General features: G+C 38.1%; 1 protein-coding gene across 2 annotated transcripts in view; it reads left to right on the top strand.

The window, feature by feature from the left end:
• Positions 1 to 18,977, top strand: part of GAB2 (GRB2 associated binding protein 2) — a 167,882-nt gene that overhangs the window by 105,937 nt on the left and 42,968 nt on the right. For both annotated transcript variants that reach the window (XR_008529377.1, XM_054576333.1), the window contains exon 2: positions 15,609 to 15,909. Coding sequence is in view for 1 of the 2 variants with exons in the window: in XM_054576333.1 (XP_054432308.1) it covers positions 15,609 to 15,909 (301 nt within the window). In the remaining variant the exon portion in view is untranslated. The remainder of the gene's footprint in view (positions 1 to 15,608; positions 15,910 to 18,977) is intronic.

The raw sequence follows: 18,977 nt of genomic DNA, 5'->3' as shown, positions 1-18,977 counted from the left end.
AATCACTCAAGATAAATCAAATTGCCCTTCTTTGTGCCAGCCTCTTATATCTTAGAACACTACAGCATGACTCCAGGCAGAAGCTTGCTGCATTCTGGTGCCAAAGGATTTCAAGAGCCTTTATCACCACAGAACCGAACACAGCACTCCTGAGTGATCAGCTCTCCAATGTAAAATTAAATTAGGGCACACCTGAAGACCAAACAACAGAAACAGGTTCATGTGGGACAAGCACTCTTGGCTCAACAACTAGGTATGATGCAACTTCCGGGCCATATGTACCCATGGCGCATCCTGTGGTCTGGGTGCTTGTGAAATGGATTGTTTTTGACTGGATTTGGGTACAAAAGGAAAATAGTCACTCCTATTTCATCAGAGAAGGTGGTGGCATTCTCTTAATCATAGACACAAATGGGAGGTTCTAAATTTAAGAGTTGGCCCCTGTGCCATATACTTACTTCTTTAATCCCCATTGTTGAGTAAAGTGACTTGTGTTATCTTTCCTGTCTCCTTGCCGTCTTCTCTCACTGTTGCAGTCTATTGCAACAGCTTGTTAAATAGTTTTCCTGCCTCTTATTTTTCCTTTCTCTGGATGGTCTCCCTCATTCTGCCAATTAAGACAGCAAGTGTTATAATTTCTCTGCTGATCTGTACTCTTCAATGGCTCCGCACTACCAATAAAGGAAAGATTTAACACCTCTTCAGATGGCCTCCAAGGCTTTCCAGGACGACCAGCCTCTTCTTTTCCTCCTTTTCCACATTAGAAAGAAACTATTCCACATTCTCCGAATCTGTCTTTTGTAAATTAATTTTATTGTGGTGATATTAGTTAATAAAAGTATACAGGTTTCAAGTGTACAGTCCTGTAATACATCATCTGCATATTGTATTGTGTTCACCACCCAAAGTCAAGTCTCCTTATGTCACCATATGTTTGACCCCTTTTATCTCTTCTACCTCACCCCCACTCCTCTTTCCTCTGGTAACCGCCATACTGCTGTCTATGTCTGTGAGGTTTTTGAACAGGTCTTATATTTTTCCATATGCTGTGTGCTCCCTGTGAAAGGGTTTTTTTTCTCCTTCCTTCCCAAAACCATATATCAAACCCTACCTTCTTCATTATTCATAATCATTTGTATTTCTCTCTGTCCCTCTTCCTGCACCCCCCACCCCGCACCCTGCCGAAAGTTTGAATTCCCTGTGTCAGTGGTCTAAGAGCATACTGTGTCTCTTTTTATGGTTCTTCTGAAGAGCTGCCTTTTCTTCTAGGGATACATGCAGCAGAGATGTTATAAGTTACTTGAAAGGAACAGTTGCGTCTTGCCTCTTTTCTTTATCCTTCACAGCACTTAGCAGAATTTGTGCTTGTTTTATGGCATACTACAGAAGGAGCTCATTGATTTGGCAGGGGCAGTGAAGTAGCAGGAGGAGTTGAATGGGAGTATGGGAGTTGATGACTTTGAGTCTGAGAGCTTGAACAAATAGTGACACCATTATCCAAAAGAGGTGGAACTCAGAGGAGTGCTGATGTGTGGTTTGGGGCAATAAAAAAGACAAAATAAAGCCTCCTTAGTGATGATATAATAGAAAGAACACTGAATTGGAAAACCGGGAATCTTTTATAACAATAACTCTTCTGCCAATTATATGGTCTCTAGATGTCGTTGGGCAGCTGTAGTCCTGGCACCTGTCATGCAGACTTTAGTCCCAGGTGCTCTCACATTTACTAGTTGTCCTTAATTCTCAAAGCAATACTATTTGTTTTGTATTTTCCCCCTTTTACCATATTTTTGATGTGTATAATGCACACCCACATTTTTGTGCGAATTATACATGGGATTATTATACCCATGGTCTGTGATCATTATACCCATGTGTAATGTGCATCTGTACTTTTTGCACAAAAATTTGGGCAAAAAAGTGCACATTACACACAGCAAAATATGGTATGTATTTGGTTACTAAGACTTAAGGAATTTGTCCAAGTGTATAGAGTGAGAACTGGAAGTATAATTCAGTCTTTTCACTCTAATGTCAAGCTTTTCTCACCACACTCTGCATCATCTATCTCATTCTGCTCCCCTTATTTCTCTGCATTTGTTCCCCCTGGCTTGAGTTTTTGTTGATCTGAATTAATTGAGTTTCTTCTGCCTGGCTGGATTATACCAGAAACTAGGCAAAAACTGGTATCCTTTTTCCTTCTTCAGCTTGTCTATGTGACATTTTAACATCAATAAATGTAGTTCGTTATTGAAACTAGGAAAAATAGTGTCAAGATCCTCATCTTATTTAAATATAAGTATACTTGTATTTTAACAAGATTTGGCTCATTTACTTAGTTCAATAAATAAGAGTACTTATACAGAAGGAAGGCCGTGTATAAGGTTCTGGGAAAGACAAAGGGCTATGTTCTGAGAGAGCACTAGATGGTGGCACACTGAGTGAAGAATGATCAGAACTGATGACGTGACACCAGAGTATTCAAGTATAAGCAAAACTATAGAGAATTTAGAAGGGAAGGAAGATTGGGAGGCTTTTCAGAGAGAGGGAAATTGAGTGTGTAGAGGAGGACGAGCACCAGGCATGTTTAAGAAATAGTGAAAATTCTACCTGGTTTGAATAGCAACAGCTTGGTTTAACTATATATATATAAATGTAAATATATATAGGAGTATAGATAAAATGGAAAGATAAGTTCAAACTAGATTTTGAAAGCCTTAAATCTGAGCCATTGAACCCAAGAATCCATCAGCGGATGGAATGGATAAACAAAATGTGTTACATACATACAGTGGAATATTATTCAGCCTTAAAAGGGAATGGAATTCTGACATATGCTACAATATGGGTTAACATTGACCACATCGTGCTAAATGACATAAGACAGTCACAAAAGAAGAAATATTCTGATATTTCACCTATATGAGTAGTCAAGTTTGTAGAGACAGCAAGCAGAATGGTGGATTGCAGGGGCTGGGCATGGCGGGGGAAAGGGAGCTGGCGATTACTGGTTACCAAACTGTAATTGGAGGAGATAAGAAAGTTCTGGAGAAGGATGGTGTTGATGGCTGTGCAACAGTTTGAATGTGCTTAATACCACAGAACTGCACACTTAAAATGGTAAATTTTATGTTTATTTTACCATATTGAGAATAATTTTTAATTTAAAAAATACCTAAGCCATAGAATTTGGACTTTGCTATGCAGATGATGGGGAGCCATTAAATTTTTGAATCGTTGGGGGAATAACATTATCAGAGCTTTCTTTGCTCTGATTAAACTGGAAGCATTTGTAAATATTAAATTAGGATAACTAGTTAGGAAGCTATGACAGTAGTCCAGACTGTAAGTAACAAGCACTTGAAATAGAGAATGTAGAAAGGCAGGAATGATGTGGGCTATTATGGTTCGTGTTGTGATAAATATATCTTGTACATGTATTTTGGTAAATATATATACACAATTATTTGGGGTATGTACCTAGGAGTAGAATTGCAGGGTCCTGGCATATATCCTCAGCTTTAGTAGATACTGCCTTAGTTTTCCAAAATGATTATACCAACTTACACACCTACCAACAGAGTATGAGTGATTCAGTTTCTCCATATCCTTCTGAGTACTTATTTTTGTCAGTCTTTTTCATTATAACCATTCTTGTGGTTGTGTAGTACTGTTAATTTGTATTTCCCTAATGACTAATTGAGATAAGATCTTTTTATATGCTTATTGCCATTTGCATGCCTACTTTTCTGTAGTGCCTAATGAAGTCTTTTGCCCATTTTTCTATTGAGTAGTCTGCCTTTTTATTGTTAATTTGTAGGAGGGTTTTTGTTTTTTTTTGGTATGTTCTAAATATGAGTCCTTCACCGGTTATATGCATTGCAAGTATCTCTTCTCACTGTATTGACTTGGCTATTCCTCTTCTTTATGATGCTTTTGGAAAACCAGGGATCACATTTAATGTAATAACATTGATTACTTGTTCTCTTGTATTAGAATCTTTTGTGAATTCAAGAGATTGTTGCCTACACCAAAGTCATGAAGATATTTTTCTTTATTTTCCACTATATGATTTATTGTTTTATCTTTCACATTTGGGTTTATAATGATTTGAAGTTAGTTTTCACATCTGGCATGAAATAAGGATTAAGAATCTTTCTTTTACTATGGTTATCAAATCAACTTAATGCCACTTACTGAAAAGACAATTCTCTTTTCCACAGTACTGCAGTATCGCCTTTTTCATAAACCTAGTGACAGTGTATGTACGGATCTGTTTCTAGATTCTTCTGTTGGCTTATTAGTCTATTTTTTTTAGGATCTGCTTTTAGTCTTCTAAACAGATGAGGCTTTCCACCTTTTGGTTACATCCACCTAGCCCTAGAAGTGGAAAATGCAATGTCTTATTTATTACGACATTACAAATACTCCCAAAACTTACTAGCTCTAAACCACAATAAATATTTATTATTTCACCTGGTTTCTGTGAGTCAGAAATTCAGGAGCAGTTTAGGTTGGGAGACAGCTCAGGGTCTCTCCCAAAATTGCAGTCAAATAGTTGTCTATAGCTGTAGTCGTCTAGGCTTGACTAGGGCAGAAGGACCTGCCCTGAGAATGGCTTATTTTCACGGCTGACAGGAGGCCTTAGTTCGTCCCATGTACACTCCTCCTTGGTACTGCTTGAGTGTTCTTACAACATGGCAACTGATCCAAAAGAGCAAGAAAAAAGGCTGCACTGTCTTTTATGACTTAGCCTTGGAAGTCACACACTGTCATTTGTGTATATCCTGTTGGCCATTGCTATTCAGAATGGAAAGGGATTTCACAAGGCTGTATTATATTAGGAAGCAAGACTCGTTGGGATCTATGTTGGTGTCTGGCTACTAAACAGAAAAATAGAAGAAGCTAGCTAGCACCTAATTTACTTTTTTTTCCTCTAGGATCCTTTATTCCCCAAGGCAGAGAATAAGGCCGGCCTTTACAGCCAAGATTTCCTAGAGCTGATGTGTAGTTAGTCAGGTTCAGAATTACTGGTGACTACTAGTTTACTTCATCTTGTACCCTTCTGGTAGAAGCCTGAATTCTAAAGTTTGTTCATATTTTCACAATGTGATTCTTTAAGAGCCCATCTCCATCCCAAGTGGGAAAAATTGAGGAAAACTGTATCTGGTTATAATCATTAACCAACTATTAACAACCTTTGTCTCCATGATATTTACATCTCTTCTCAGAGAACTATTCATTTCGTCCTCATGAGTTTCTTTAAATACATTTCCTATCTATGACCATGCTAATTCTCTTGTGGATTAGTTTTTTAAATTAAACTTTTTATTTTGAGATAATTTGAGATTCACATGTAGTTGTAAAATTAATACAGAGACCCATGTGCTCTCTATCAGTTTCCTCCCAGTGGGAACATCTTCCAACACTGTACTACAATGGCACCGCAAGGATGTTGATACTGATACAGTCAAGATCCAGAACATTTCCATTTCTACAAGGATCATTCATACTGCCCTTTTATAGCCATACCTCCTTCTGTCCCACTCCAACCCCCTCCTTAACCACTGACAATGACTAATCTGTGGTCCCTTCCTAAATTTTGTCATTTCAAGAATGTTATATAAATGGAATCATGTAACCTTTTAGGATTGGCTTTGTTCACTCAGAGTAATTCTCTGAACATTCATTTAGGGTTGCACATGTCAATGCTTTTTTCCCTTCTTTATTGCTAAATAATAATATATTCTACAGCAAAGATGTACTATAGTTTATTCAACCATTCATCTATTTAAGGACATGTAGATTGTTCCATTTTGGGGCTAGGGTAATTAAAACATACATATACATTCATGTACATGTTTTTGTATAAATATGAATCTTCATTTCTCTGGAATAAATGACCAGGAGTGCAGTTGCTGGATCATACCAGGTGGCGGGGTGGGAGGGGGCACAAAAAAACCCAGGAATTTATTTATAAAAATTTGTGTATTTATTCTTACATGTTTAAATTTCCATGACCTTCAAAACAGTCCCCATTTGATGCAATACACCTATTGAGACATTTTCTCCGCTGCTCAAAACAAGTTTTGAACTTGTCCATTTTGATACCTTTAGTGCTTCTGCCATTTTTGGTTTCACCTCTTCCACATCAGCAAAATGTTTCTCTCTGAAGACTTTTTTCATCTGGGAAAACAAAAAAAAACGTCAGGGTGAGATAGAGTGAATAGGGAAGGGGTCATGCCCTTTTTAATCAAAAACTGCTGAATACCCAGTGCGGTATGGGCAGGTGTGCTCATAAATCACCATCATGAAATGGGCAGACTTGCTGAAAGAGTCTTAAAAAAAACTCACTAAATTGGCAAAACAATGGGATACAAAGTTAACATTCAGAAATGAAAGGCATTTTTGTACACCAATAATGAAATATCAGAATCAGAAATCAGGGGAAAAGTCTCATTTGCTATAGCAACAAGAAAAATAAAGTACTTAGGAATAAATCTAACCAAAGAGGTAAAAGACCTATACTCAGAAAACTGCACAACACTGAAGAAAGAGATTAAGGAAGACACAGATAGATGGAAGCATATACCGTGTTCATGAACTAGAAGAATTAACATCATCAAAATATCCATACTACCCAAAACAATGTATAGATTCAATGCAACCCCTATTAAAATACCAATGACATATTTCACAGATATAGAACAAGCATTTCAAAAATTTGTATGGAATTGTAAACTACCTCAAATAGCTGCAGCAATTTTGAGAAAGAAGAACAAAGTAGGAGGGATCACAATACGTGACATCAAACTATATTACAAGTCCACTGTAATTGAAACTGTCTGGTACTGGCATAAGAATAGATACACAGATCAATGGAACAGAATAGAGAGCCCAGAAGTAAACTCGTGTCTCTATGGTCAAGTAATATTTGACAAAGAGGGCAGAAGCATAAAACGGAGTAAAAATATCCTCTTCAACAAATGCTGTTGGGAGATCTGGACAGCTACATGCAAAAAAAAAAAAATGAAATTTGACCACCAGCTTACACCGTACACAAAAATAAACACCAGATGGATAAAATACTTAAATATAAGTCATGACACCATAAAAGTCCTAGAGGAAAACATAGGCAGGAAGCTCTCAGATATTCCATGCAGCAGTATTTTCACCAATATGTCCCATGGGGCAAGGGACATAAAGGAAAGAATAAACAAATGAGACTTCATCAAAATAAGAAGCTTCTGCATGGCTAAAGAAAATATCAACAAAATGAAAAGGGAACCAACTGTATGGGAAAATATATTTGCCAATGATACCCTGGACAAAGGTCTGGTCTCCAAAATATATAAAAAACTCACACCACTCCATTCTCGGAAGACAATCCAATTAAATGAGCAAAGGACCTGAACAGACACTTCTGCAAGAAGGACATACGGAGGTCCCAGAGACATATGAAAGGATGCTCAGCATCACTAGCCATCAGAGAGATGCACATTAAAACCACTATGAGATACCACTTCACACTGGTCAGAATGGCCATCATAAACAAATCAACAAGTGCTAGTAAGGTTGTAGAGAAAAGGGAACTCTAGTAAGTACACTGTTGGTGGGAATGCAGACTGGTGCAGCCGCTGTGCAAAACAGTTTGGAATTTCCTCAAAAAGCTAAAAATGGAAGTGCCTTTTGACCCAGCAATTGCATTGCTGGGATTATACCCAAAGAACCCCAAAACACCAATTCAGAAGAATCTATGCACCTCAATGTTCATAGCAACACAATTTACAATAGCCAGATATTGGAAGCAACTTCAGTGCCCAATAGTAAGTGGGTGGATCAAAAAACTATGGAAAATTTACACACTGGAATACTATGCAGCAGAAAGAAAGAAAGAGCTACTACCCTTCATGACAGCGTGGATGGAACTGGAGAGCATTAGGCTAAGTGAAATAAGCCAGACGGTGAAAGACAAATACCACATGATTGCACCTATAAGTGGAACCTAATCAACAAAACAAACAAACAAGTAAAATATAACCAGCAACACCGAAATAAAAAACAAACTGACAGTAACCAGAGGAGAGGAGGGAAGGGGATAATGGGAGGAAAGAAGGGGAAGGGTCATGAAGGAACACGTATAAAAGACCCATGGACAAAGCCAAAGTGGGGAAGGATTGAGGGTGGGAGGGGCAGGGGAAAGTGGTGGCGGGAAAACGGAGACAACTGTACTTGAACAACAATAAAAATTTTTTTTTTTAAAATTCACTAAAGCCAAAATCATCCTCTCACAACAACACCAGCTGGTGCACCAATACAGATGGGTTCCTAAAACACTCACCTAGTGGGGGAAGCCTGTACTACAAGGGGCCCTCCCTCCAGAATGTAATTCTGGGTTTGTTTGGGTCCCCCACTCATATAGTAGTTGCATGATTAGTTTTTTAAGAAACTGCCAAACTGGTTTTCGGAGTGTCGATATCATTTTAGATTCTCACCAGCAATTTTTGAATGGCCCATTTTCTTTGCTTTGTTGCCAGCATTTAGTGTGTTACAATTGTTTTTATTATAACCATTTTGATAAGTCTGTGAGAATATCTCACTTAGATTTTAATTTGTGTTTCCCAAATGGCTCATCGCGTTGAGCATCTTTTTGTATACTTATTTGCCATCTATACATCCTCTTCACTGAAATGTCTCTTTATGTTTTTTGCCCAGGTCCTGACTGGATTGTTTCCCTTTTTAAACAATCAAATACTGAGAATTCATTATATGTTCTAGATACTATCCTTTGTTGAATATGTTGTTTGCAAATATTTTTATCCCTCTGTAGCTTATCTTCTTATCTTCTTAAAGTTTTTTGCAGAGCAAAAATTTTAAACTTCAATAAAGTTTCATTTATAAGTTTTTCCTTTTATGGGTTGTGCTTTTGGTATCAAGTCTAAGAACTCTTTACCTAGCCCCAGATACCAAAGATACCCTCCAACTGTTTTCTAACTGCTTTATAGTTGTACATTTAAGTTCATGATTCAATGAATTAATTTTTGCATAATGAGTGAGACTTAGATTGAGGTTCATTTTATATTCCCTCAGGATGTCCAATTGCTTCAGCATCATTTGTTGAAAAGGCCACCCTTCCTCCACTGAATTGCTTTTTCACCTTTGTCAGAAATCACTTGGGCATATTTGTGTGGGTCTACTTCTAGGTTTTCCTTTCTATTCCATTGTTCTATGTGTGTATACATGTGCCAATAATCTTGAGTACTATAGCTATATAATAATTTTTAAAATTTGATAGATTGATTGTTCCCTTTATCTTTTTTAAAAGTTGTTTTAGCTATTTTACTTTCTTTGCCTTTTCATATACATTTTAGAATAATTGCTTTTACATCTATAAAAATTCTTGCTAGGATTTTGATAAATATTGTGTTGAACTTGAATATCAGTTTGGGGAGATGTACTACGTTGAGTCTTCCAATCCATGAGCATGGTATGTCTCTCCATTTTGGTTTGTTTTTCTCTCTCACTGGCATTGTACAGTTTTTAGCATACATGGTCTATACATATTTTGTTTGATTTACACCTGTTTCATTTTTAAAAGAGATTATAAGTTGAGTTATACTTTTATTTTCCATGTCCATGTGTTCATTTGCTGGCATATAGAAACAAATTGATTTTTGCGTGTTCATTTTGTATCCTATGACCTTGCTGGACTCACTCATCAGTCCCAGAAATAAATTTCCTCCGGTTTTCTAAGTGGATAATCATATCACCTGTAAACAGGAACAATATTTTCTTCCCTTCCAACCTGTTTGCCTTTTCTATTCCTTTCTTGCTTTGTTGTTTTGACTAGAACTTTCAGCATTATGCTAAATAAGAGTGATGAGAACAGACATCCTGCCTTGTTCCTGACCTTAGGGAGAAAGCATTCAGTCTTTCAATACTAGGTATAATGTTAGTGTTGGTTTTCTGTTGATCCTCTTTATCAAATATGAGGAAACTCCCATTCTAGTCCTATTTTTTGAGAGTTTTTAATCATGAATGGGTGTTGAGTTTTGTCAAATGTTTTTCGTGTTCATATGACCGTATGATTTTTCTTCTCTAGCCTTATTAATATGATGGATTACACTGATTAATTTTTAAAATACTGAATCAGTTTTTACACCCTTGGAATTAAACTTCACTTGGTTATGGTATATAATTCTTTTTAAATCTTGCTTAATTCTATTTGTATTTTACATTTAAGTCCATGATCTATTTTGAGTAAATTTTTGCAAGAGATTTTGTATAGATATAAGAACAGTCCTGAAGAAAAAACCTTTCTTCTTAATAACATATTCAGGACTCATGTTCCCATGTTCTTTTTGCATTATGGTTCATGAATCCAACAGTAATTTTTCATTTGTATGTCATGGGACATTTTCAAGCCAAAACTAAATAACTCTCGTCAGAGGGAATTCACAACATACCTCTTTCTTTTCTGTAATCCTCTTGTTGTCCTTCTTTCCTTCTTCCTGCTGTGAAAGCTTATATATATTTTTTATTTAATGTTTTATTGTGTATGCTATTACAGTCGACCTCACTCTTCCCCCCTTTGCTTGCTTGCCTCTACCCAGCAGCCCGCCTTCAGGCAGTCCCCACACTGTTGTTTGCGTCCATGGGTCATGCATATATGTTCTTTAGCTAATCCCTTCACCTGACATGTATTTTTTAAATCCTCACCTAAGGATAGGTCCTCTGATTAGAGAGACAGACAGACAGACATCAATGTGAGAGAGAAGCATCAATCAGCTGCCTATCATACGTGCCCCAACTGGGGACCAAACCCACAACCTTTTGGTGTACAAACAGCATTCCAACCGACTGAACCATCTTGCCAAGGCACGCACTTATATTTCTTAATTGCGTTCATTATAGTTTGACTACATTAATATACAGGTGCGAGCAGAAGAAAGTTCGCAGTTGTGAGTGTGCCATTGTGACATTCTTTTGAGTTAGTAAAGCTATTGTAATAATACTAATCTTTTTTGATACAAGTAACTGTAAACATACTTTTGCCCACCCCTGTATCGATTGAATGAAAAAAGATCAACAAATCTTTACTGAATTTTCATATAGGCTAAACACTCTGCTGAGTAACTTGGCCACATAGGACCTTAACCTCGAGATGCTCAGAGCTTAAAGGGGAGGAGGTCATATAAGCAGTTGAAATGCTAAAGTTGAGGGAAGAAATGGCTGAAGAAAGCACAGATTATTAGGAAACATATGCCAGGAGCACCAGATCTACATGGGGAAGTTAGTAAAGGTCTTCCAGGAGAAGTGATATTTAAGCTGGCTATGAAAGGACATAGGAATTTTCCAGAGACAAAGTGAGGTGAAAGGCATTCTAGGAAGAAGTAACAGCTTGTGCAAAGACATGAAATCATGCAATTATGTGACACATTTGGAGAATACTAAATCATAAAAATTCCTGTAAGACCAAGAATTCATTCTATATCCTTCACATCTAGACTAATGCCTGTAGCATAGTAAACACTAAGTAAGTATTTGTTGGGAGGGAGGGAGAGAGAGAGGGAGGGAGGCAGGGAGGAAGGAAGGAAAAAGAGAAAGAAAGGAAAGAAGCCAAAGAAATAAGAAAGGTTCGGTGGTAAAGAGAAGAGCCTTGCTTAGTAACATTTAGCAAATGCCTACCATGGAAATTCAAAAGGGACTAGGAGGAGAAGTTCATAGTTTACTTGCAAAGAAACAACGAACACAAAAATATCTGTAATATGTTATAAAAAATGACATGCCACAAGAAGTACATAAAAAGTGTTATTAAAGTTCAGAGGAAATAGAGGTTCATTTCACCTGGGGGAAGCAGAGAAGTTGTCATTGGAGCTAGATGCTTGGTTCTGAATTGTTAGGTTTCAAAAAAAAAAAAAAAAAAGGCTGCATGGAGTTGAAGAGGTGTTGTAGCATAAGAGGGATGGGAATTTGTGCTGGACTAGACAGCCTCGCCTGCTCTGTCATAAATTTATCAGCGTTTGATAGGCAGCCATTTATCAGCCTGCACCACTTCCTTGGAAGCTGAACCTGACAGGCTCCGATGTTATCTGTAGCAAACACCTTTTTCTTGTTTATGTGGGTGTCTCTGTGTGTGTGGTTATGCTTACACCTGCACTCCAGAGATTTGGAGACAGCTCTTTCCACAGAGACTAGCACTGAAGGGGATACATCAACTGAACACAAGCTAAACTATTAACCATATCTTTTTTAAATCCACCTTACCCACACGTTTACATGTATATGCGTGCACCTGTGGCACACGTACATGCAGCACACAGGGTTCCGTAAGCAATGGCCTGGGCAAGACTTTAAGTGACTAAGAAAATAGTACTTATTTTTATTTTCCTTAACTCTATCCTGTCTGACTGTACCGTAATCCTCATTTCTATCTAAGGCTTATTAGGCATCAGTTCTATCCCCATGAACTACTAGATACAGTAAGGAATTCATGTAAGGAAATGACTCATTCATTAATTAAATACATATTTATTAATGACCAGTAATGTGCCAGGTGCTATTCTAAACACTGAGGATGTAGCGTGAGATTTAAAAAAAAAAAAATACCTTGCCCATATGGAGTTTACATTCTGGGAGGTGGGTGCAGACAATAGAAATATAGTACTTTTAGGTGGTGTAAGTGTTAGGAGATCAGTATAGCAGAGTAAGAGGGAAAGAGAGTATGAGGGTTGAGTCGTCAGAAATGTCCTCTTCAATAAGATGGCATTTGAATAGGGACTTGAAGGAGAGACTAAGCAATGGGAATATCTGAAGGAGGATTATTCCAGGCAAAGGGAGCAAGTAGAGCAAAGACCCTGAGGCTGAAGTATGTGGCCTGTGTTTAAGGCGAGTGTGGCTGGGGCAGAATGGGCCAGGTGAAGTGTGGCAGGACATGAGGTGAGAGGCGTGGGGTGGTGACCCCTCATCCCACACCTCTAGGCCATTGTGAGGCGGCTTTTGCTCTGAGCGAGAGGGAAAGCCATGACAGGGTTTGCGCACAGAAATGAGAGGTTCTGATTTACATGTTGAGAACTGACGGCAGGATCAAAGGATGGAAGCAGGAAGACTGCAAACAGTGGACTAGATCCAACGAGTAACAGTGGAGGTACAGAGAAGTGGTCAGACTGTAGATAGATCTTGAATTGTTTGAACCTATAGGATTTGGTGTTGGACTTGATGTGGAATGTGAAGGAAAGGAGTTGGTGATGACATCAAAATTTTTGGTCTGAGATGGGAAAGATTACAGGAAAAACAAGGTTGGAGGATATCAAGAGCTCAGGTTGAGCACATTAAGTGTGAGATGCCAATTAGTGATGAGTCGTATATAAGACTCTGGAGTTCAATAGAGGGATCTGGGCTGGAGATACAAACTTGAGAATTACAACAATATAGATGACTTTTAAAGCTGTGAAATTGAATAAAATAGCCTAAGGAGTGGGTGTAGAAAAAGGAGAGTTTGAGAACAGAGTATTAGGGTGTTCCAATGTTTAGAGGTCAGAGAGATAAGGAACCAGCACTGGAGATGGAAAGAGAGACACCAGGCAGATAGGAGGAAAATTGAGAGTAAACACTGATGCCAATGAAGAAAGTGCTTGGAAGGGGATGGAATAATGGACTGTTATCTGATGTTGCTGAGAGATCAAATAAGGCCTGAGAGTTGATATAGCAGCTTTGAGTCTTTGGGACCTTTGTTGAGTTATATTCTAGTGGTGGTGGTAGGGGGCAGCCTGATGACATTGTTTTCAAACAAACAAACAAACAACAAAAGAATGGGAGGAGAGGAAACCAAGATTAGTAGTATGGAAAACTCTTTGAGGTTTTACTATAAGAAGCAGAAAAACTGGACCATAGTTGGAAGAAAATGGAGATCAAGTCAAGCTTTTAATTTTTTTTTTCCTAGGACAGGAGAAGTCAGTGTCCCAATGGGAATGATCCTAGTAGGGAGGGAAAATGCAGTGAATTTAGGGAGGAGAGTGGTTAATGTGATGTCCCCTTGTAGGTGAGAGGAGAGGCACAAGTGGAAAAGGAGGGCCTTAGGCTGGACAAACTGTCCATGCTCCCTACTAACAGAGTACTTGGCTACAGGTGCAGGCAGGCTGGTAAACGTGGTGATGGAACATGTGTAAGTTCTCCTTTGATCACTTATGTGTCCTCATGAAATAAGAAACAAAGGAATGGAGGTGTTGAAGTTTTAAAGAGAGAGAAGTTCAGAGATTGTTGACAAAGAATAGGAGAAAGCCATGGACTATGTAAATGTTGTAGAATTGTTGGGCAGCATGAGGGCCCACTTGAAGTTAAAGTGAGACCAGTCAACATAGTTACATGATTTTCTCCAGTTATGCACATCTGAGTAGGAACAGGGAGAGCCTGAGACTTATCCAGAGGTTGTGGTTTTCCCAGATAAATAAGAGGAATAGAGAAAGAAGCAAAGGGATGATTATAATGAAGGATCAGAAACAAAGGCAGATAAGGAGGGAAGTGAGGACAGGGATAGAAGTTGAGAGAGAAAAGACAGTAGGATTAATGGACTGAACATCCTAAAGGTCTCTAAAGAATTATGATAATTATCAATTGTTGGCATTTCAAGTGCTTTAGGGTTGTAAACAAAGTACTTTGGGTTGATTTGCAAAATAAAACCCTATAAGTTAGGTAGATGATGGTGGTGATGATGTTGATTGTCATTGTATAAGTGAGACCAGATCCAAAGGGGTAAATGACTTTATCTAAAGTCATACAGGGAGTCAGTGGTAAAGCATAGACTCAACCCAAGGCTTTCTGTTTTACGTAACATCTTTTCACGACTTTGTGTGATATCTGCTCACAGATCACTCAGTCTTGCTGAACAGATGGGCTGTAGAAGACAACATAGGTAATACATAATCAAGTGCTAAATTCTATAGTATGGAATGATACAAGATGTTTTTTCATTCAGTAATGCATATTGAGCACTTAGTCTGTGCTAGGCTCTACTATAAATACCGGCAATATAGCAGTGAATGAGACAGAGAGAAAAATCCTAAAATTATGTGCTTCAGAGAAGTTTTAGAAGGGTTTCTCTGTGATTCTTTCAAGGCAACATGATTTGGTAAAAGGCACAATATACTAAATATCAGGAAACCTGTTTTTCTGCTCTTTGCTGTGTGTGACATTGTTACTTCAACTCACCACGTCTTAATGGGGGATCCACGTCCATAAACTGAGATGTTATGGTTTTGCAAGCTCCACCCTGACTAAAAGTACCATGAGTTTGTGTCTGTATTCTAGACTAATGGAGTAATTGCTCTAAAATGTTTTTGTCCTAATTTCCTGATCTAAAAAATGGGAATGCCACACTTCATTTCATAGTGATAAAACCCTGTTCCCATAGTGAAATGCTGCACTAACATGCATTCTAAAATCACCCTCTATTTCTGAAATTCTGGGGGCAGTATGAAGAGAGAGAGAGGCCGTGTTCAGCCTGCAGGTTCAGCAGTCCCCATTCTTAACGTAGTGATACTCTGAGGACCTGTGAAAAGCTTTGAAAAAACTAATGACTTTTTCCCCTCTTCTTACTTCTTCCCATTCAGGCCTGGAAGAAACGCTGGTTTATCCTACGGAGTGGCCGAATGAGCGGTGACCCAGACGTTCTGGAATACTACAAGAATGATCACTCTAAGAAGCCCCTGCGTATCATCAACCTCAACTTCTGTGAGCAGGTGGATGCGGGCCTGACCTTCAACAAGAAGGAGCTGCAGGATAGTTTTGTGTTTGACATCAAGACCAGTGAACGCACCTTTTACCTGGTGGCTGAAACAGAGGAGGATATGAATAAGTGGGTCCACAGCATCTGCCAGATCTGTGGCTTCAATCAGGCAGAGGAGAGCACAGGTATGAAAATAGGCATGGATCCTTGTTGGAAGGGGCACTATGAAACTGAATGAAATAGCCTAAGGATTGATGTTTCCTTCTCACATCTCTCTCTCTTTCTCTCTCTCTCTCTCCCCCCCCCACTCCCCCTGCCTTTGTCTGAAATCAATGACATGTACTCAAATGAGGATATAAATAAGTAAATAAATAAATAAAACCCCGCCTCAGAGTGGGGTTTGTGGGCCACCCGCAGCAGCTACTTCTGGGAACTTTTTAGAAAGGCAGAAGACTTCCACTCAGACTTAGAGAATCAGAATCTGCATAGTTTTCAAACTTCTTATTTTGAAATATTTTTAGACTTGCAGAAGAACTGCAGAATTGTACAGAAAATTCCCATATGCCTTTCTGTCAGCTTTTCCTAATGTTAACTAACATCTCACTTAATCATGGTACAATTATCAAAACTGAGCAGTCAACATTGATTGGTACAATACTGTTAACAAAACCCCGGTTTATTTGGATAGCACCTGTTTTTCACCAATGCCTTTATTCTGTTCAGGATTCATTTATTTATCCAGGATACCACATAAGATTGAGAGGTCATGTCTCTGAGTCGCCTCCAGTCTATTACAGTTACCCAGTCTTTGTCTCGTTTGACCTTGACACTTTATATAAGAGTACTGGTTAGATATTTCCTAGAATGTCCCTCAATTTGAGTTCATCTAGTGTTTTCTCATGATTAGACTGAAGTTACCAATTTGGGGGAGACAGCGTTACTATAGAGGTGATGTGTCTTTCCAAGCATGTTGTATCAGGGACACATGATGTCACTATGTCTTACTGCTGGTCATGTTAACCTTGAGAACAGCACTTGGTAAAGGTAGTATCTGCCAGGTTTCTCCACTGTAAAGCTATTATCTTTACTTTTATAGTTAATATTTTGGAAGAAATACTTTAATGATATGTAAGTACCCTATTTCTCCTTAAGTTTTTGCCCACTAATTTTATTATCCAGCAATGTATCATGATTGCAACAGTTATTACTGTCGTATTCTAAAGGTGATTTTTTATGTCCCTCAGAATCCACATTTTTTTTTTAAGATCTCCAGATGATTTGCATACACTTTAGAATTCGAGAAGCATTGCTCTGGATTATTCATTCCTGAACCTGGTGGGTCATCGAAAATCTTTTTCTTTTAACTTAGAGGTCTGATTCAGTAGATTTGATTTAGGATTGAGGAATCAATAGTTTTTGTAAAGTTTCTCCTACAAAATGAGAGAGAATATTTCCAAATCATAACTGAAAAGGGTCTAGCATCTAGAATATATAAAGACTCTTGCCACACGACAACAACAAAACACATAACCCCATTTAAAAATGGACAAAGGATCTGGTCTTGGCTGAGTAGATTAGTTAGTTAGAGCAACGTCCCTACACACCAATCCCCAGTCGGAGTGCTTGCTTTCTCTTTCTGTCTCTCTCTCCCCACCCTAAAATTAATAAATTAAAGTAAATAAATAATTTCGGGGGGAAATGGCCAAAAGATCTAAATAATGATAAACGGATGGCCAATGAACACATGAAAAGATGTTGAACATTACTAGCCATTAGGAAAATGCAAATCAAAACCACAATGAGATACCACTTCATACTCACTAGGATGGATACAATTAAAAGTATAGACAATGACAAGCATTGTCAAGGATATGAAAAAAACATACATTGCCCATACATCTGACCCTCATGCATTGCTGGTGGGGATATAAAATGGTACACTTCCTGCAGAAACAGTGCAGCAGTGTTTCAAAAAGTTAAACCTATGACCCAGCAATTCCACTCCTAGGCACATGCTCAAGAGAAATAAAAACATATGTTCATACAAAAACTTGTGCACAAATATTCATAGCAGCACTATTTATAATAAACAAAAAGTAGAAACACAAATGTCCATCAATAAACAAAATGTACTGATACATTCTACAACACAGATGAACCTTTAAAACATTATGCTAAATGAAAGACGACACAAAGAATCACATAGTTTATGATTTGATTCACAGTCAGCCCTCTGAGTCCACAGGTTATGCCTCCATAGATTCAACCAACCATGGATTGAAATGAAAAAAGTTACATTGTTGCTGACATGTACTATGTAGTTAGGCCTACAACAGCTGATGAGTGCATCTGTACTGAACATGTACAGACTTTTCCCTATCATTATCCTGGGAACAATACAGTGTAACAACTATTTATATAGCACTTAACATTGTATTCGGTAGTATAAGTAACCCTGAGATGATTTAAATTATACAAGAGGATGTGCATAGGTTATATGAAAGTACTATGCCATTTTATACAAGGAACTTGAGTGGATTTTCGTATTGTCTGAGGTCCTGGAACCCATATCCAAAAACCATGGGACAACTGTGAAATGTCCAGACTAGGCAAATCCATAGAGACAGGAGGTAGGTGGGTGACTGAGAGGGTGAGTGACTGCTAACGAGGATGTGGTTTCTTTGGGGGTGATAAAATATTCTGGAGTTAGATAGTACTGATTGTTGTGAATTTTGTGAATATACTAAAAACTACTGAATTTTGCACTGTAAAATAGTAAAATTTATGGTATGTGAGTTATATCTGGGTTCCTTTTCAAGTTCCTCAGGTGATTCTGACAACCAGCCATGTTTGGGGACCCCTGGAGTTGGGGCTGGCTTCACTGGCTTGTGACCTGTGCAGTTTCACAGGCCCCACACTTAAGTTAAGGCTCTGCTATCACCATCTTGAAGTTCTAAATTTGTTTTTAATTGTGTAAGTTTAATATATACAATGTGATGATTTGTCATCTGTTTATATTGCAAAATGATTACCATAACAATGTCAGTTAACGCATCTATCACCTCACATAGTTATGATTTGTGTGTATATGTGTGGTGAGAACTTTTAAGGTCTACTCTCTTAGCATCTTTCTAATATAAATTATTGTTAACTATAGTCACCACGGTGTACATTACATCTCCAGGATCTATTCATCATCAAAGATTACTTGGAAATTTGTACTCTTTGACCCTCGCCCCTGCCCCTGGAAACT

This window comes from Pteronotus mesoamericanus, unplaced genomic scaffold (genome assembly GCF_021234165.1).
Source record: "Pteronotus mesoamericanus isolate MK-2021 breed Mesoamerican mustached bat unplaced genomic scaffold, CSHL_Meso_final contig_33, whole genome shotgun sequence".
Classification (NCBI taxonomy): Eukaryota; Metazoa; Chordata; class Mammalia; order Chiroptera; family Mormoopidae; genus Pteronotus; species Pteronotus mesoamericanus.
This window is presented reverse-complemented; position numbering and strand designations above follow the sequence as displayed.